At 39.9% G+C, this 21,492-nt stretch overlaps 1 protein-coding gene across 1 annotated transcript; it reads left to right on the top strand.

Annotated features, from left to right (window-relative positions):
• Window positions 1-4,152: 4,152 nt before the first annotated feature.
• Window positions 4,153-11,471, top strand: LOC147617663 (uncharacterized). The gene is made up of 7 exons (XM_086775487.1): window positions 4,153-4,468; window positions 4,700-4,928; window positions 4,974-5,263; window positions 6,028-6,195; window positions 6,569-6,691; window positions 10,748-11,026; window positions 11,293-11,471. Exons 1-7 carry the CDS (start codon window positions 4,153-4,155, stop codon window positions 11,469-11,471), a joined length of 1,584 nt encoding a protein of 527 aa, XP_086631613.1.
• Window positions 11,472-21,492: the final 10,021 nt, after the last annotated feature.

The following is a 21,492-nucleotide window of genomic DNA, read 5'->3' as shown; positions in this document are numbered from 1 at the left end:
TGGTGTGCAATAGGATGCAAATGCTTTTTTGGAATGGTGTTTTTTAGCACTTCGATATATTTATTTGGATGTGTTGTATGAGGTGGAAGGCCATTTCTTTGCTATTTTTCTAGTAATCTACAATGTTTTGTAAACATGTACACACAAGAGGGTTGTGTGAAAGAGAAAAAGTTTTCAATACTGCCACAAGAAAAACCAATCTTCTCTACAAGACTCTAGTTGTGTTTTTGTTAAGGTACCCACCATAGTCAACTATATTTTAATACTGATGTTGGATGATAGCTCTTACAAGATGGTGTGAAATGTTGTTAAGGTACCCACCATAGTTAACTATATTTTAATACTGATGTTGGATGATAGCTCTTACAAGATGGTGTGAAATGTACATACTTGCTATGTTTGTGTTAACAAATTGCAAGCTCAAGGTGTAAACTATCTTACAATGGTTGTATGTGACTGACTCACTACATGGCTACAAGCAAAGGATCACCATGGATTCATCGAGAATAATCCAAATATCACATTGGAAGATGAAGAGTCTATCTTAGTGAGAGAACAATGGTGGCAACACTATAAAAGGTAATCAAATACATTATTCAATTTGTAAAGGGACCTGTAATCTAATAATGAATATGCCCATTGGTGTTGTACATAGAAAATATCGCTTTTGTGAACATGTCCTTTGGGGTTTTTGTAAATGACACATGATGAATGAAATATGGACTCTTTTTGGAGTAACTTGCTAGCTAAAGGTCATTTTGACTAAAGTTTTGAAGTGGTCTTGTGTCTACATTTCAATTGGCATGCTTAGGAGGACATTTCATATACTTTTGCATCCCCATTAATAAGCTACATAGGAATTTTGATGCTTCACACTAGATGTGACAAGTATATCAAGATTTCTAGTTTGTCTTTGACTACAATCCTAGGTATTTGCTACAATAGTGCCATCCCATCCATATCAAGTTTCCCTTAAGGATTTATCTCTTTACTTCAGTGCATTTTATCACACACATAGAAATCAACAACTTCTTCTGGGTGTGTGCATGGAGCGAGCATAGGTGAGTGAGTAGATTGATGGAATTGTTTTAAGAGTATGGGTGGTGGGCGAGTGAATTCTTACATTTTTTAAAATCTCCATTAAGTATATATAAGGGTCACATACCTCTCCACCAATGAATAAAAGTAGATAAAATCTTTGCAAAACTAGCTCGCTATTTACCATTTTACTTAAAGAATTGTTGAGATATCAAGCTCCTCGGCTACAACAGGATAGCATTATGGAGGTTTGGTAGTCTAGTCGTGTGACAATAATGGCTAGACACCCTGGCTGTGTGTGTGGACTTTATGGTTAGGGTTACTCATAGTGTGGACACTACACATATTGTGTGTCTTCTCTTTTGTGTGTATGAGAGTGAGAGACAATGGCTTCTCTCTATGGCTATGGTGAATGAAATACATTAGGGTTTGGGTCTTTGCTGGTGTGTGTGTTGCCTCTTCTTCTTCTTGTTTCTTTACATGGTATCAGAGCTTGGTGCTCTCATCTAGGGTTTTGTGAGTGAGTGAGTGAAGAGGAAGAGAAGACTCTTGCAAAACAGAGAACATATGCCCGGTGGAGGATCAAATGCAAAGGCTAGAAGAAAAATTGAGCTAAACCCTTCATACCCATGCTAGATTAGGTCATTCCTAAGGTGCTAATCATTTCATTTGGGTATTGGCCTCTCCCCAGAGCCCTAGAAAGTAGGCGGCGCTTTTTTGTAGCAATTTTGGGATAGCTTTCATGTTTTTTGCTCATACTTGATCAATATAGAGCCAATGCAAGTGGTTGAAGTCACTTGGAACTTAGAAAATATATGTTTGGAGCTGGCATTAACATTTGGGAAGCTTACTTGAAGGATTTGGAGCTCATTGAATCAAATAACCAGTCATTAGCAGAATTCCAGAATTGTGTTACAAAAATAGAGCATTACCAATCAAAGCATTAATCTCTACCTATAGAGAATTAAGCTAATTCCTTTGGTACAAGTAAGGAGCCATGAGTTTCTAAACTTTTGGTTCAAAAAGTTTTGCATTTGGATCATAATTTAAGAAGCTAGAGCAATTTGATTGATAGAAGGTACCTGACATTTACAGAAAAAGTCAAACAAGAGAGTTGAGAAAATTGATGGTTCTCACTCATCTTAAGGAATTTGGTCAAACCCTCTTAGGGTATGTTGGAGCAACATGTTATGAAGCCAATGAATGCTTAACCATAGCATTTGAATAAGATTTAGAAGATTTAGAGCAGAATCATTGACTGGCTCTTTGGTGAGAAAAAACCAGAAAATATTTTTTTTGAAAAGTACCTCATGCATTCAACTTGATTTGAAGCCATATTGCAAATGGAACATTGTGGGATTTAAAGACACGTATTACAAATATTTGAGGTGATTTGAAGTGATTTGGAGGTTCACAGGTATTGCATACAAGCTTGTTCTCACTGGGTACATTCACTGCATAGAAACCATGGGTAACTGCATAGAAACCATGGGAGATGGTCCAGTGCAAATAGTGGGAGAGAAGCTTGATAGAACAAACTTTCAAGTGTGGAAGTTTCAAATGAAGAGTTTCCTCAAGGGTAAAGGCTTGTGGAGCCTTGTGTAAGATGAAGATCTGCCGGAGCCACTCCTCCCTCATCAACCTACAAATGCTCAAGTGCTAGCTCATAAGCAATGGGTAGAGCGATCATCAAAGGTGTTGCATTATTTCTCTATTTGTGTAATAGATGCCTTGTTAATACACATTCAAGATGCCGATACACCAAGGGAATCCTGGAGTATACTATGTCAAATGTATGAAATAGATACAGGTGCTTGAAAGATTCAACTCAAGCAATAGATTCATAGTGTGACAAGGAGAAATCGAAGTATTCATGAGTATGTCCAGGAGATCAAAGGCTATGCAGATTCATTGTCCTCTATACATGCACCGATGGATGATGATGATTTAGTAGCTCTTACATTACATGGCTTAGGTCGGGAGTACAAGTCATTTGATACTTCTATCTCAGTCAGATTGGGAGGAATTCCAAACTTCAATGAGCTAGTGTCATTGCTCATTGTGGAAGAACTAAAGCTTGGACTTGGTGGAACAAGTAATACAAGTGGTGCATCATCATTGAGCAATGATGAGCATGCAAGAAACCAGGCATTCTATTCAGCTAGAGGCTCTCGAGAGGCAAGGGGAGATTTGCGGCTCGAGTCCGTGGAGGACGTGGTTGGAATGACAGGTTAGCTCGCTCAACCACAACAAAATCAGAATTTTCAGAATTCTCAGTCTTTCAATCCCATAGGGGGAGAATAGCAACAGGTGCTCGTGGATTTCAATCCCATAGGGGGAGAATAGCAACAGGTGCTCGTGGAAGAGGCCGATGGTAAGGCCCTCAACAAAATATGAATGGGATTGAATGCCACTACTGTGGCAAACTAGGACATATGGTGAAAGACTGTTACAAAAAGCAAAATGATGTTAGAAATGGGAGACCACAACAGGGTAACTATGCATCCACAAGTAACAATGATGGGAGTTCAAACCATCTTTTTGCAATGAAGCATATAATGGGTACGATGTATTCTCAGAATGCAGGAGATGAATCATGGTAGATGGATTCAGGTGCCTTAAACCACATGACTTTTCATGGTGGTGAGTGGTTTGAAAGGATGCAACCATTGGAAACAAATGGTTATGTTGTCACAAGTGATGATACTCAGCATCCCATTACACATGTTGGGAGTGTTCCATTGAGGATGCATGATGGGAATGTTAAAAACATGTCAGAGGTACTGTATGTGCCTTCTATTACAAAGAACTTGGCATCAGTGGGTCAAATGGTAGAGCAAGGACTCCAAGTGAGGTTCAATGAAAATGGCTATTTTGTGGAGGATTTCAAGCATGGCTCTGCAGGTTGATTGCCAAGGGCAAAAAGGAAGGTAGATTGTTCAAACTGGATGCAGGTTGATTGCCAAGGGCAAAAAGGAAGGTAGTTTGTTCAAACTGGATGCAGGTATACTAGAGTTGAACTCAGCCATGTTTTCTAAGAGTCATGGGATTGTGCAAGACATTGATATGTGGCACAAAAGGATTGGGCATGTAAACATACAAAGGTTGAAGAACATGCAGGTGAAAGGCATAGTTGGAGGACTACCAAGGTTCAAGTATGATGGTAGCCATCATGCATGTGAAGCATGCCAGTTTGGAAAACAGGCAAGGTTGCCATTTCCTAAGGAAGGAAACATGAGTAGAAGACCATTGGAAATCATACATAGTGATATTTTGGGACCTGCACAAACCCCAATTATCAATGGAAACAAGTACTATATCACGTTCATTGATGACTACACCAGGTTTATTTGGGTGTACTTTCTCAAGGAGAAAAGTGAAGCACTTGGGAAGTTTATAGAGTTCAAAGCTTATGTGGAAAAGCAACATGGTAATTGGGTCAAATGCTTAAGGACAGATGGAGGTGGTGAATACATCTCTCATGCATTTGATGACTACTTGAGGAAGCATGACATACGAAGACAACTTACATGCAGGTACACCCCTCAGCAAAATGGAGTTGCTGAGAGGAAGAACAGGGTCATATGCGAAGTGGCAATGGCCATGCTAAATGAAAAAAATATGCCAAACTATTCTTGGGCTGAAGCATGTGCTACTGCAGTGTATGTGTTGAATAAGGCACCAACAGCAGCCATACACAAGAGCACACTAGAAATGAAGCTGACAGGCTATAGGCCAGACATTGGTCATCTCAAAGCATTTTGCAGTATTGCATATGTGCATGTTCCAGATGAGAAGAGAAGAAAATTGGATCCGAAAGTAGAGAAGTGCATATTCATTGGCTATGCACAAGACAGAAAGGCTTACAAATGCTACAACCCAATCACTAGGTAGGTTCTTATTTCACGAGATGTCGTGTTTGATGAGTTGGCAAGTTGGTACAAGGACAAAGAAGATGTTATGGTAGATGATATTGATGCAGATGTGTATGTAAACTTGCCTAACGAGGTCTCTACCTCATTATCAGGACCTGCAGGTTCATCCAGTGAAGCAAGTAATGTGAGTCCATGGTCTAGGAGACTTAGACATGAGAATGGTAGCACTAGTAGTAGTGCTGTGGATAAAGGAAAGAAGAAAGTTGAAGGTATTGGTGTTACAGGTTATGAATCTTTGAGTTCTAAAAGTCTTGATGAGGAACTTGGGATTCCAGTTTTGTGTACACCAGGTATTAGGCATGAAAGATATGTGCCTCCTCATGCTAGGAGAGTTCATAGTGAACCGTAGGTTGTGAGAAGATCACAAAGGATAAAGTATCCCATGGAAAGACTGACATACAGGGGTTATGCAATGCATTATGTATACATGACATCTATGCTAAAGCATGAGGAACCAACATGCTTTGAAGAAGCAAATGGAAAGCATGTATGGGACAAGGCCATGAGGGAAGAAATGGATGCATTGAGTCACAATGGAACATGGGATTTAGTTCCACTACCAAGTGGAAAGAATGCTATAGGTTGCAAATGGGTCTACAAGGTGAAATGTAACTCACAAGGATTGATTGAAAGGTATAAAACTGGTCGCAAAGGGATATGCACAGACACATGGAATTGATTATGATGAGACGTTTAGTCCCGTTGCCAAGATGGCAACCGTGAGATCAGTCATCTCTATGGCAGCCTCAAAGGGCTGGGAGTTACATCAAATGGATGTCAAAAATGCATTCTTGAATGGTGAACTACAAGAGGAAGTTTATATGGAACAGCCAGAGGGGTTTGTACACCCTCACCATCCCACATATGTCTGCAAGTTAAAGAAAGCACTCTATGGATTGAAGCAAGCACCACGTGCTTGGAGTGACAAAATCAGCAAATACCTCATGAGCATTGGGTTTTCTGTTTGGTACTTGAGATTCTTCATTGTATGTGAAGAAGACAAAAAGAGGTATTGTGGTCATAGTCATCTATGTTGATGACTTGATTGTGACAGGCGATTCTGGCAAGGATATTGCCAAGGTCAAAGAGATGCTATGTACAGAATTTGACATGAAGGATTTGGGAGAATTGAGATACTTCTTGGACATTGAAGTTGTGAGAAGCAAAGATGGTATATGGCTGGTCCAAAGGCAATATGCCTTGGAAATGTTGGCAAAGTATGGTATGACAGGTAGTAAGCCTATGAGTACACCTTTGGAACAAAATGTAAAGCTACGGGCTGATTTGGGAGATGAGTTGGATGATGTTAAAAATGTACAGGAAAGTGGTTGGTAGCTTGATCTACTTGACCATAACAAGACCGGACCTCAGTTATGCAGTTGGACTCATTATCCAGTTTATGCAGAGTCCAAGGAAGCCACATCTAGATGCAGTGAGGAGGATTATGAGATATGTGAAAGCCATAGCGCATTATGGTTTATTCTATGCACATGGCAAAGAGTTGGATGTGCATGGTTACACAGATGCAGATTGGGCAGGTAGCTCCTATGATAGGAGATCTACTAATGGTTATGCTTTCACTTTTGGGAGTGCAGTGGTTAGCTGGAGTAGCAAGAAGCAACCCACCGTTGCTTTGTTCAGCACAGAGGCTGAGTATAGAGGAGCAGCTTTGGTTGCATGTGATGTTATGTGGCTAAAAACGCTACTTGCAGATCTTGGTGAGCATCATGATGGGAAGGTTGTCATGTACTGTGACAACATGAGCAGCATACAGTTGGCTAGTAATCCGGTCTATCATGCGAGGACCAAGCACATAGAGGTTCACTATCATTATGTGCGAGAGAAAGTTCTTGATGGGCATCTTGACTTAGCATATGTGAGAACTGAAGAGCAGGTTGTAGATATCTTTACCAAACCATTGGGTAAAGAGAAGTATGAGTACGTCAGAGACAGACTTGGAGTACTAGAGATGGACATGTTGAGCTTGAGGGGGAGTGTTGAGATATCAAGCTCCTCGGCTCTACATTAGGGTTTGGGTCTTTGCTGGTGTGTGTGTTGCTTCTTCTTCTTCTTGTTTCTTTACAAGAATAATGTCAATAGGATTTTGATGAACCAACCATAGTCTTAGTATCTTTTGGATCTTCTCATGAGTATTATACTAAGCAAAATATTATACAATTTAAAAAGTTTCAAAAATATTTTTTAAAATTTAAATTTAACTTCATATTTGAATAGAGCACAAAAAATTGAGCGTTTTTCCTTTTTATAGCTCATCAATCCAAGTTACGGTTTAAAAATTATGACCATTTTTTCATCTCTATCCAAAGCCGATTTTCAACTACGCTTAGCATGATTGATATCCAAGTCAAGATAAGGCCACGATCAAGACCTTTTTGAATTTTTTTTCCAAATAGGGTCTTGGTCATGTCCTTATGTGGACTTGGATATCAATCATGTTGAACATAGTTAAACATCAAGTCTGGATAGCGTTGGAAAAATGACCATAACTTTTAAACCGTAGCTCGAGGTTAATGAGCTCTAAAAAGCAAAAATGCTCATTTTTTCATGATCAATTAAAATAAAAAGTAAAAAATACTTTTATATAATCTTTTAAAATCTTATTTTAATTTTATAATATTTTGATTAATATAATAAAATAATTTTAAATTATACTTTTGATGAATGGGATATTAAAAGACTACTTATTTTTATATCTAATGTAGGTATGTGATTTAGATATTTGTGGGCATTATTCATGAGCTAATTTTGTAGTCTCCTTTGAACTTTATAAAAGATAACCAAATTGATGATAACCCAACCCACAATTCCTTTGCTCTAAACTTGTTCTCTCCACCACCGTGCCCTCTTTGATATCTTTGTAAGATATCCAACTATAGTGTGAGTACATATTTGAATTTAAGTTAAGGAATTCATGAATCTACTGCTTAGGGTAGGAAGAAAAATAAGAACATGAATTTGCTTGCTCAATTGTGCTCGTTGTTTAGCCACCCCATTCTTTATTTCCTAGCTCTGCATTCACAACAAAATTGTCATCAAGGTAAAGTGCATCGCTTAGGGTGTTAGAAAGATCTTCATATGTAGCAATCTCCTCTTCTTCTTCCTCTTCCTCACTATAATGGGAATGATTGTATAATAGATCCATGGCTTAACATGTGATTTGTTGATTATCTATTTCAGTCACCTTGCATGCAAACATTACAATAACAAGAGAGGCTCATTGTTCTAAGTGTCCTACCATCATCTTTTAAATACCCCTAAACATTGTGCAAGGAGCAAGTCTTCTCAATGTGTTTACTAATCCCATTTATTGCATTTATAGTCCCATTTATTGGATCTACCAACCTTGCCTTCTTTGATCTCCCAAAACACACTCTTATTACATCCCTCTCTTTGGATACATAGCTCAATTTGGCAATGTGAGACAAGTTATCTCTCAAGAAGGCCACAACATCTGCAACACTTTCTAATTTTGTTCCATCTATCTTTAGTTGTTCATGCATTAAAATTGTCTTTACAATAACACTAGCCTTATCATGCTCACCCTTACCATGCCGAGAACCAAAGAAATTCTAGCTAGGTCATCAACATCATGTTTGTGAGTCTTGCATATCTGGCTACAAAGTAGAATCACCTTTTGTCCTTGACTTGGGAAGTAGCACCATCAAACCAAACCCAATGCTACATCAATGAGAGTCCTTGCTCTCCTATAGCCATGCATAATGTAACATAAAGCAATGTTGAACATAAAAGCTATCATGGACTCTATCATTTGTTGAAACAAAGAAATGGAAGGTATTTTGCACATCACCAGAATGCCACATATATGTGATGTGGACAAAAAAGGTAACTTGGCTTGATTGCCAATGCATGGATTGAATCTCATTTTGCTCTTTAAATGTATAGTTCTTTGCAATGATTGCTAATGCATGGAGGATTGAATCTCATTCTGCTCTTTAAATGTATAGTTCTTTGCAATGATTGCTAATGCATGGAGGATTGAATCTCATTCTGCTCTTTAAATGTATAGTTCTTTGCAAAGCCGACTACTACTGATACACCTATGCTCAAGGAACCATAGCACACACTCTTTAAATTAATTAGCCTACCAAAGATAAGTATTTAATAGTTGTAATAACAAACCACTATAACTCATCTCTTTTGCATAAGAATATTCCTTTTCTTTATTTCTCTCTATGTCAGTCTTCTCTCTATGTCAGTCTTCTCATTATTTCTCTCTATGGCACTCTAACTCACACAGAGAATGGGGAAGGCTACAACAAAAAAGGTAAGGCAAGGGTGAGCTTTACTGTCTACTGTGAACATTCACAAGTGGGGAGAGCTTGTAGTTTTTTTTTACCACCTTTTTACTACTGCTGTAGCAAGATGGAACTCTTCAACAAGCAATGGACCAATGATAGAAGAAGGCAAAGAAATGCATCTAGGAGGGAGGTAGGGCTTCTCCTCCAACAAGGCTTCTCCACAGTAGGGAAGAAGCTTGAAGGGCTGGCCTCAGAGTGTCCAGCAGGGGAGAGCTTGCTCACAAGGCCAAGCACAAGCAAAATGCAGAGGGGCACCTATGAAGAGTGGGGGGGCTTCTCCTTCAGCCCACTATACCCCCTGGACCTTTTATAGGCCAGGGGAAGCCACTAGGGGGGGTGAAGCACCCCACTCCTCCTGGACAGAGGCGACCAGCAGGCGCATGCTGCCGCCTCTGTTCATGATGGGGGAGGGGGTTGAGTAACCCCCTCAAGTGACTTAAGTCACTATTATAATAATATAATATTATTATATAGTATTTTTACTAACTATTCTAACCTATTGGCCCCACTAACTCATGCTCCTTCCAAGTGTTTGAAAGGGGTAAATATTGGAAAAAGTTTTATTTTAGAAATGATTAAAATAAGCAAACATCAAGTCTTACACCTCTACTTACACCTGTAAGTTTGATGTAGCTGAGACCTTTGATAAATTTTTGATGGGGGAATATCTTGCATGGGATTTTCTTTCACTTTCTTATCCCATCCCATCTATCAATGCCCCAGCAGCAGGTGTAAATGCTGGGGATCCATAATATCTAATTATTGTTATTAAGAAAAATATGCATTTTTCTCCCCAAAGGCTTCACCTTTGGGTTTGGTATTTAATTTGAAACCCATAATTCATCCTTAATTTTCCCATATTACTAAGGTGTTTCCAAGATTAATATTTATCCAACCTTAGGTTAAAATAATGGCCATAACATTCAATTATAATTTGCACAGGGTCAGGGACCATTTTACTGACAAGGCACCTCATTTTGGATTTAATTTCTCCTTACTCTTGATCACTGCACAAGGCCAAATATTTTGAACAATGTGCAGGCCCATTGTTAATTTTATTCATATCCTGTACAATTTTTATATGCACAATAATTATTACAATGTTCCCAGTATAGGGATCTTATAGCCTCAAAAGGCCGAGAGTTACATCAAATGGATGTTAAAAATGCATTCTTGAATGTGGAACTACAAGAGGAAGTCTATATGGAACATCCAAAGGGGTTTGTACACCCTCATCATCCTACATATGTTTGCAGGTTGAAGAAACTCTATGGATTGAAGTAAGCACCACGTGCTTGGAGTGACAAAATCAGTAAATACCTCATGAGCATTGGGTTTTCTATTGGTACTTCAGATTCTTCATTATATATGAAAAAGACAGAGAGAGGTATTGTGGTCATAGTCATCTATGTTGATGACTTGATTGTGTGACAGGTGATTCTGGCAAGGATATTGCCAAGGTCAAAGAGATGCTATATGCAGAATTTGATATGAAGGATTTGGAAGATTTGAGATACTTCTTGGGTATTGAAGTTGTGAGAAGCAAAGATGGTATATGGCTGGTCCAAAGGCAATATGCCTTGAAAATATTGGCAAAGTATGGCATGGTGACAGGTAGCAAGCCTATGATTATGCCTTTGGAACAAAATGTAAAGCCGCGGGCTGATTTGGGAGATGAGTTGGATGATGTTACAATGTACAAGAAAATGGTTGGTAGCTTGATCTACTTGACCATAACAAGATCAGATCTCAGTTATGCAGTTGGACTCATTATAGCCAGTTCATGTAGAGTCTAAGGAAGTCACATCTAGATGCAGTGAGGAGGATTATGATATATGTGAAAGCCACATCACATTATGGTTTATTCTATGTACATGGGAAAGAGTTGGATGTGCATGGCTACACAGATGCAGATTGGGTAGGTAGCTCCTATGATAGGAGATCTACTAGTGGTTATGCTTTTACTTTTGGGAGTGCAGTGGTTAGCTGGAGTAGCAAGAAGCAACCCACCGTTGCTTTGTCCAGCACACAGGCTGAGTATAGAGGAGCAGCTTTGGCTGCATGTGATGTTATGTGGCTGAAAAAGCTACTTATAGATCTTGATGAGCATCATGATGGGAAGGTTGTCATGTACTGTGACAACATGAGCAGTATATAGTTGGCTAGTAACCCGGTCTATCATGTGAGGACTATATCTACATGATAGACCGTGGGTGATGGCCTACGAGGGTCTTCATTACCACAATTCCCATCCTCCATTAGCTTATCATCCGTACATAACTCGCTGTATGGGAGAGCGCACGCTCGATGACTCAACCCCACTCCGTATAGGATCCCACGGCCGCTTCGACGGCCCTCAAAGTCCTTGTGGTTGGCAGGAGTACACCCCACGTTCCACCCGAGGGGGTCTCTACCTCGGAACGTCTTCATGCGGGGCACCCGGCGGGTGGCACCCACACGGCAACAAGTAGGGATGGCATAGCTCATCGTCACCTGATCCATGGATATCCAAATCTCAATGCATGTGGTCATGTGTGCAACATAAACACATGCTCATGAAAACCAAAAGATGCACAAACAATCTCTTCTCAAACTAGTGGTAATCCATAGCAAGTAGATTTTTCCCAACAAACAATAGAATACGCATGTCCGAAGACCTATGCTGGTATGGGAGAGAACTACTCCAGGAGTCTTTCTCCTCCAACTTCACCCCAATGGGTGAATATCAAGTCTAGCTTAACCCGGGGGACTCCTAATGTTAGGCTAGCCTCGTATTAGTTCACTTAGGGTCTTCTTTTACCCCGGAGGACGACTTGTCCACGATTAATTCCAAGGGGGCCCCACACTCCCACTGGGGTGGCTCCCTTTTCTCATTCAAGAGAGGTCCAATAATCACATTCTCCTATCAAGGAGAAGTGTTTAATTCATGGTCTAATTATCCTAGACTGGATAATTTATTTCCAGGTATCCATGACCTTCGGGGAAGGTTTTCCAATAATTAAATTACTCTTAATTTTGGGTCATCCGCTTGTATATTTCCCGCAAGGTCTATTTAGGATTTTGCCAGGGAAATATGGAAAAGAATACTTATTTTTACTTCTACTTACTCAAGGCGGGGTATAAGTTGGGGTAACCCCTTAGCCAATGGTGGCATCTTATTTCCGAGAGAGCACTTAATCCTAAATGACTCATGATTTACCCAAATGGGAAAAAGTCAATTTCTACTTAACCTTTCCGGATTTATTCAATACTGACAAATACTCTTATTATTTTATTGTCAGGGTAAGAAAGTTTCCACTTCCCTTTTCATTTTTCGACATAGCCATTTTTATTCCTATTTTATTTACTATATTTTTGCTTAGATTAATTCTAATTATTTAATTTTAATTATTTAAAGATTCAATTATAAGGAAAAATACTGGAAATGACGGGAAAACCACTTACTTCAAATGTTAAGTGAGTTGAAGCGGTCTTTATCGAAATTCCCGTGAATGGTCCTTTCTTTCAACTTGCCCGCGTCGTCTCCGATTCTCCACAAGCTTGGATGCCCGGAAATTTGGGAGTACAACCCTTGGAATGAAGCGGTTACACAAGCTATATTATAGTGAGGATTTCTTGCAATTTGGAAACCCAATTATACAAGGGAGGAAGCTTGTGGATGGCTGGGAGCAAATGGGTAATATGGGCACTCACAAGAGGGTAGAAGAAAGCCCAAATGAGAGCTTACACAAGCTATAGCAACAACAGTAGGGATTCTATTTCAACAAGAGTTTTCAAGCATGCATGAGAAGAAGACTTTTGACAAGTTGAAATCTTTGGGCAGTCTATACACTCACAAGGAGGAGGAAGGAGACCAAAAGAGAATCACAACAAGGCTGGAGCACTGTAGACCTCTTCCCTCAACAAGGAGGCTCAAGCATGCATGAGGAGGAGAGGCTTGAAGTTGGCCAAATTTACTGCAGCAAGACCACTTTTTTCCAGGGAGTAGAAGAAGCAAGGGAACAAGCAAAAATACCATGGGCTTACGGGGGAGGTTTCATTTCTCCACTGGGGTTCAAACAGGAAAGAGATGTAGATGGGAACTTGGCTTGAAAATCTACAGCAGCAGCAGAGGGATTCTCCCAAAGAGCAAGGAAGCAAGGCACCAAGAAAAAAAACAAGGCTTTAGGGTGGGGGAGGGCTTCCTTCACCCCCAGCTCCCCCCCATGGCTTTTATAGGCCATGGGGCTCAAGGGGGGGGCCTTGGGTCCCCCTCCATCCTCTCTCTTACATCCTTCCCCCCTTGAAAAACTCGAGATGTCCTCATCTTGTGAATAGGGGATAATCCTTCCTTAGATCCTCCTCTTTTTCCCAAGTGGCATCCTCAACAGGATAAAACTTCCACTTGACCAAGTATTCACGGAGAATACGATTACGGAGCGACTTCTCGCGCACATCTAAGATTTCTTCAGGTTCTAGCTTGAGCTGACCTTGAGCTGCAAAAGTCATTTGATCTTCATCTAGGATGTGACTGGGATCAGGTACATACTTCTTTAACAAACTGACATGGAAAACATTATGTACCTTTAGCTGAGGTGGTAACAGTAGCTCATAAGCTTGATCTCCGATCTTTCGAGTGATTGCATAGGGACCACAATATCTTGGAGAGATCTTTTTGTACTGGCCCAAGGATATGAAACTTTGCTTGGGTCGCACTCGGAGAAATACCATATCACCTTCCTCAAAGGTCCTCACAGACCGCTTTGCATCAGCATACTGCTTCTGACAATCTTGGGCTACCTTAATATCCTTTCGGATAGCCTGCATCTGATGATCCATCTCATCAAGCATTTGCTTTGACACTTCTACTCTGATCATTGGATCTGACCAGGTTAAGGGGGTGAGGCAGTCTTGACCGTAGAGTGCCTTGAATGGACTCATCCCAATGCTGCGATGATAGGAAGCATTATAAGCAAACTCAACCAAATGAAGGTAACTTAGCCACTTACGAGGTTCCCGTCCATAGTAGGATCTGAGAATATCCTCGATCACTTGGTTGACCCGTTCAGTTTGACCATCAGTCTCTCAGGGTGATAGGCTATACTGAGATTCAAGGATGTACCGACAGCTTCAAAGAAGGGGGTCCAGAACCTCGATGTAAATTTGGCATCTCTACACTGACTATCCTCCTGTAACCCATGTAGTCTAAAGATCTCTTTAATAAAGACCTTAGCTATATCCATTGCGGTAGAGGTCACCTTAACAAGGATCAAATGTGCAACCTTTGTGAGGCGATCAACCACCACGACAAAGATTGAATTATACCCAGACTGAACAGTAGGCAAACCCGTGACAAAATCCATACTTATACATTCCCATTTCATTGATGGAATGTCCAGAGGCTGCAACGTTCCAGGCATTTTAACTCTTTCGGCCTTTGGCATACAAGGCATTGGCGAACATGACGCAATACAACACTTTTCAGGCCTGGCCAGAAGAAACTCTTCTTGATTGACATGTAGGTCTTTATGTAACCAGGATGTCCAGCTATAGGACTGTCATGTGCCTCTACCAATAATCTTTTCCTGATATCCACATCCTTAGGAATGCATAGTCGATTATTGAAGTATAAGCAATCATTTGTCAGCACATACCCCTACAACAATATTCAGTTCCTTGGGAGTCTTGCTCTCTTTAAGAAGCAAGGCGATGATTGGGGCAAAGAAACTGTCTTGGTTGATCTTCCCTTTGACTTCCTCTACCAGAGGGCTGGAGATCACCGAGATTGCTAGCAGGGACACTTTCCGACTTAAGGCATCAGCAACCACATTGGCCTTGCCTGGCCGGTACTTGATTTCAAAATCAAACTCTTGGAGAGTCTGCATCCATCTCCTTTGACGCATATTAAGGTTATCCTGGGTGAGTATCCATTTCAGACTTTGATGATCAGACACCAGGGTAAACCTTTGACCTAGAAGGTAATGTCTCCACAACTTTAATGCATAAATGACTGTAAGCAATTCCAAGTCATGGATGGCATAGTTCTTCTCATGTGTTCGGAGTTTTCTGGACTCATAGGCCACAGCATGACCTTCCTGCATCAGAACACCGCCTATGGCAAAACCACTGGCATCGGTAATCACCTCAAAAGGTATGCTGAAGTCTGGCAACTTTAAGATGGGATCAGACACCAGGACATTATCTTGGCCGCTGTGATAATCTCAAAGCTCATACACAAATTTGATGGAACCCAAGATCTCATCACATTTATCGAGACATTTAAATTGAAATGTGAGGCCATGGGAAACCTTAGTTGCCTGACCAAAGTATATGTTTTTAGCTTATGCTTAGAAGGTTGAGCAAGACAAGGGTTCCAAACATTAAAACCTTTGATAAAAGTGATCTTCAAAACATTGAGGTAATTCAAGGTACGGACCATGTTGGAGTGCAGAGCACATGAGCTCTATATGATAGAGTGAGAACCTGAGGAAACCATATAAGACTATATCGTACATATGAAAACCTTGAACTCACATTGAAGACTAGGAGAAATTGAATGAAAATCAAATGAGATATTATTTCCTCATGGGCTTAAAGAAAAACAAGTTGTACATCCTAATTATTATCACATTGAAGATTGGGAGAAATTGAATGAAAATCAAATGAGATGTTGTTTCCTCATGGGCTTAAAGAAAAACAAGTTGTACATCCTAATTATTATCTCAAACTTGGATACATTTAATTCATTTTGTAAATGAGGCAATCTAGTTAGATGATGGGTTATTGGATGAGCATTCTAAAATTGGATGAACATTTTGAAATTGCCTCCCTCCCACTAAAGCATGTGCCAACACAAGCCACGTAGAGATAATTCTTTAAATCATGTAGCAAATAAGGCAATCTAGTTAGACGATGGGTTATTAGATGAGCATTCTGAAATAACCTCTCTCCTATTAAAACATGTGCCAACACAAGCCAAGGAGAGATCATTCTTTGAATCATACAAAATTGAACTTCAAAAGAGCATGCTAGAATGCTGTTAGGATTTAGGCATAGCACATCCATCTACATTTAGAATACAAACACCACCCCAGCTTCTAGATGCTTATGAACTATGTGCTCTAGCTACTTTTGAACTATGTGCTTCCATTCAAATCATACAAAATATGTGCCTTTAGGGTTTAGGAATAGCACATCCATATGCATTTAGTGTACAAACACCACCCTAGCTTTCAACTGCTTGACTACGTGCTCCAGTTGCTTGTGAACTATGTGCTCCAACTATTTGGTGAACTATGTGCTCTCATTGCTAAATCAACTAAGCATGATAGTTCACCAAGAAATTTTGACCAAAATAGTATTTACACATAAAGAAGTGCAATCCACATTGCAATACTTCTATTGTAGAGGACCCCAAGTCCACAAAGTAGTAGAGTGCCCAAGTTGGAATTCTCCAAATCTAGTAGCTCTATTGAACCTTCACAATCCCTATGGTCAAAATGTGTCATTAAGCATTTATTTAAGGACAAGATATTCTCTTATCCAAAATGTTTCTAACGTGATAGCTATCAATGTGGTAAGTGTGACATGATAGCCATCAATGTGGTAAGTGTGTAGGATGGACAATTGTCCATAGTGCCACTAAATGTGCTTATATGCTCATATGCTTGCAAGACAAAGAGTGAGCTAAGCTAAAAAGATCCCACCAATAGAAATATATGCTTGCAAGCCACAGAGGGAGCTAAGCTAAAAAGATCCCACCAATAGAAATAGTACAACAAGAGGAAGTGAGTTGTGAAACAACAAAAAATACTAAAAAGAGAAATAAAGGGAAAGAGTCAATAGAAAAAGTGTCGAGTTCAAAGGAAGCAATGGTTGTAGTAGAGGACAAAACATCGATCGTAGCTACAAAAGGAACTACAAAGACAATTACCATAGAAAGCACAAAAAAAGTCTGTTCATGTTGCATGGGCAAGAATGAAGAGAAACCAAATACCCAAGATAGGGAAGCAAGCAAAGCTATCATGGCTATCATGGGATGATGTGTTTGTGAATGAAAAATTGGTCCACATACATGAAATAGAAATCAAAGTTGTAAGCATAGAGAATGTATCATGCAAAGATGAGAAATTTCTCTTCCCCTTTGAAGATGAAATAAAAATCCCAAATGACATATCCTATAAAGAAAGAGAAAGACACAAGTCTTATGCATAAGACACAAGTCTTATGCATTAGAAAGGTTCGGTCACTAGGTGTGGTATCAACCTTGAATGTGTCCACATCAATGGATGCCAATGATGAGAAAGACCTAAATGAATATTTGGATCTCCTACTCCAAAATGTGTATATGAAACCAGTGCCTACAAAGTCCATGAACATGTGTAGTTTACCATCAATGAGCATATATTCATTGAGTGCTTATGAAGATGAGCATGAGCGTGAGTATGAGCATGAAGATGAGCATGAGCATCAACCTCTTGAGGAGCCTCTAAAAGTTTGGCTAGACCTTCCACTGGAAAAGAACGTTAAATGATGAAAGGCATTTAATAGCTCTAATGCTAGGCCATAACCTTGTCCATAACCCTATTTCATGGAAAACTTGGATGTATGTTGGAAGCTTGAAATTCACTCGAAGTGATATCCTAGTCTATGGTGCTCATGACATTGTGCACATTCTAGGATACTATCAACAAACCATATACACACTAGATGATATCCTAGATTATACACAATATTTGGCCCCACAAGGTAAACTTAAAGAGAAAATCATCCTTGGTGGTGATTGGCTATCAAATGCAGTGTATTCCATTGATCAAAACATGAACCCTGCAACTTTGGAATTCGAATCTAAAGGGACTATAACCTTGCTCCTGTAAGAGGAAATCGAGGTGACTAGCCCAAAGCATACACCTATTCTCAAACTTTTGAGAATAGACATTGAACTGACCATAGGAACATCTATGATACAAGCACAATTCTATCTATGATACAAGCACAATATCCTTAGCATATAGACAATCTTATGATGGTAGAGTTCTGGAAAATACTAGGCCAATCACAATGTTTCAAACTTCACAAGAATGGATTCCATTCGTAAGGGATCAACTAATGTCAACCTTAGGATCCTTTGATCAAATCATTTACATTGGCTCTAACTCCATGAACTATAAGTACAAATTTTGTGCTAGAAGTAGATATCATCTTGGGAGGATGATCTATGCCTAAAAACCAACACAATCAAATTGATGATACATTCTATAAGAAGGAAGATCCTACTATAAATGAAGTCTTAGACACTCTTCACAAAAGTCAGTTAACCTTCACCATCAAACCCAATGAAGGTGCAACCTAATGCACCCAAGCTTACAACCTCAATAACAACTACCAACCTCAATCATCAAGACCTATCTTCCACATCAGTAGTTGCCCTCATAGTGTAACCTCATCAAAGGCAGTCATTAACCTCATAGTGTAACCTCATCAAAGGCAGTCATTGAGGTAATTAATGCTACAATAAAAAGTCAAACCTCATTTTAATGACTACAAATCATGAACCAACCATAAACCCTACATCTTTAATTGTCATATACAAGGAAGATTCTACATTGGAAACTCCTCTTTCATCAGGAAGGAACACAAGATAAACTCCCAAACCTCATCACCAAGAGCCCTTCTTGAAATCATTCCCCAAGCAAAGGCAACAAACAAAGGCCATATCTACAACAATAGACAAAGGTAAATCTATAGCCTTACCCACCAACTTTCACTCTTGAGCCTCTTTCCATTCACAAGCTCAGATGGAATATACCAATGACAACAGTATATAAACAAAGGAAACCTTGACATCAACAACCCCTCTAGCAAAGGCCCGATTTTCATCAACTCAAGAGACCAATAAAGCAAGAAAGGCCACAAGTAGCACCAAGGTGACACCACCAAAGAAACAACTCTCATGATATTTTAACAACATTATGGGTGAACAAAGCACTACTCCAAGCACAAGGCTTTTATGAAGATGCATCGTCGATTCGGATACCCCAATCTCCATCAAAGCTCGAACTCAACAATACAAATCCACATTTTGACATGCCAAACTGTCCACATGCTAGGAACAAGCTCAAAATAGGTATAAGACCACCATCACTTCATATTAGGTTCCTAAAAGATTGTTACAAGCACAAGGTTCATGAGGGAAATACACAAGTGTGGATCCCCAGCAGATGCCAATTAAAGCCATGATCTATTGTGAGAAAATTACACAAGTATGGATTGTTGGAACTAGGGTTGTAGGAAAGCACACACAGCTTGGAGAAGAAGAAGCTCTAGAGCACACAACACAAAAGTAGTATTACTAAGTGTGTAAAAACAAAGATAAGGTAGCCCTAGAGTGTTGGGCGTGTATATAATGCACGGGGGAAAAAAACCTCCTATTGAGGGAAAAGTGCCCCGGTGGTCCTAAGTGTGCTCACACACATCACTACCATAACATGGTAACAAATCCCCCCTAGGAGTGATGCTATGAACATGAGCTGGCACTAAATGTATGGAAAAGTGTCAGGCCATATGGACTATGATCAATCCATAAAAGAAAGTAAGCCCAAAGCTTTGTGAAAAGCTTCAAACTTCTCATGAGGCAATGCCTTTGTGAAAAGATCAGCAAGGTTATCCTGTGTTGGCACATATGCCAAACTGAGCTCGCTCTCATAGAGAGCCTCTCCCTGACATAATGATAGTGCCCCTCAATGTGCTTAGTGCAAGCATGGAACATTGGGTTCCTCACAACTGCCAATGTGCTCTGACTATCAGTGAAGATGGTGGTGGCAGATGGCTATCCAAACACCCAAATCCACAAGGTGTATGAGCCAAACACACTCAACTGTAGCTGTGAAAGCTGCCTTGTACTCAACTTCACAACTGGAAGTGGCCACAGTAGGCTACTTCTTACTCAACCATGATATGCATAAGTTGCCAAGCATGAAGCAAAAACTACTTATGGGACACGCGAGTGTCATAGCAACCAACCCAATCAAAATCTAGAAAAGCATGTAAATTTGGTGGTAATGATCCCCGTGGGATAAAACAACCCAAGGTGCCTCGTACCACTCAAGTAGCGAAAGAGTTGCTTAACTGCCTACTACTAATGCTTAGTGCCTGGGCTATGCATAAACTTGCTCATCTATGTGAGGTCTCCATAGGTGTAGCAATAGTCTTACAATCCTCAAGATCGAATCTACGCAACAATGCCTCAATGTACTTTGTCTAACATAAAGCAATACCTACATCACATTGCTTACACTGAATGCCCAAGTAATGATGCAGTAGGTCCAAATTTGACATCTCAAATGCTGAATTTAATTCAACCTTGAAATTTACAATATGCATCTCATTAGGACCAGTGAGCAGCATGTCATCCGCATATAGCACAATGATCAAAAGTACATCACCTTCATGCTTTACATACAAGGTGCTCTCGGTTGGACTATTACAGAAACCATGTGCAATCAAATATGCATGTATCTTCTCATACCAAGCACGTGGCACTTGCTTTAAGCCATACAATGCTTTCTTTAATCTATATACCTTGGTTTCTTGCCCTTTTTGAACAAAACCATGAGGTTGTGTTACATACACCTCATCATGCAAATCACCATTCAAAAATGCAGTCTTGATGTCCAATTGATGTACATTCCAACCATGATGAGCTGCCAATGCACAAATGCTATGAATGGTTATCATATAGCAAGTGGAAGCAAAGGTCTCATCAAAATCAAAGCCCTTTTGCTAAGCATAACCCTTTGCTACAAGCCTGGCCTTATATCGTGGCCTTATATCGATCAATGCTACCATCAGGCTTACACTTTAGCTTATACACCCACTTAGTGCCAATTGCCTTTTTTTCAAGAGGCAAATCACATAAAGACCATGTGCTATTCTTCACAATAGCATCATATTCAACATGCATAGCAGCCATCCAATTTTCTAAATTTTGTGCCTCTTCAAACAAAATAGGCTCTTCTTCATTATACATACTCGCAACAGCCAATGCAAAACAAGCTGATGCATATGATGCATGCTGAGAACCAAAATGAGTACGACTAGGCAAAGGCCAATTTGCTGTCATGCAAAGTTTGCACTAGCCATTTAGGCATTGACTTGGTGGACTCTCATCAAGTGCATCATGAATATCTGCATCAGAAATG

This window comes from Cibotium barometz, chromosome 36, assembly GCF_041138505.1.
Source record: "Cibotium barometz isolate CiBa-2024 chromosome 36, ASM4113850v1, whole genome shotgun sequence".
Lineage (NCBI taxonomy): Eukaryota > Viridiplantae > Streptophyta > Polypodiopsida > Cyatheales > Cibotiaceae > Cibotium > Cibotium barometz.
This window is presented reverse-complemented; position numbering and strand designations above follow the sequence as displayed.

Coding starts and splice junctions, on each gene's coding strand:
- LOC147617663 (XM_086775487.1), top strand. CDS start 4,153: ATGCAGGTGAAAGGCATAGTTGGAGGACTACCAAGGTTCAAGTATGAT. Junction 6,196..6,568: donor GGAAATGTTGGCAAAGTATG/GTATGACAGGTA, acceptor TTGGGAGTGCAG/TGGTTAGCTGGAGTAGCAAG. Junction 6,692..10,747: donor AACGCTACTTGCAGATCTTG/GTGAGCATCATG, acceptor ATTGTGTGACAG/GTGATTCTGGCAAGGATATT.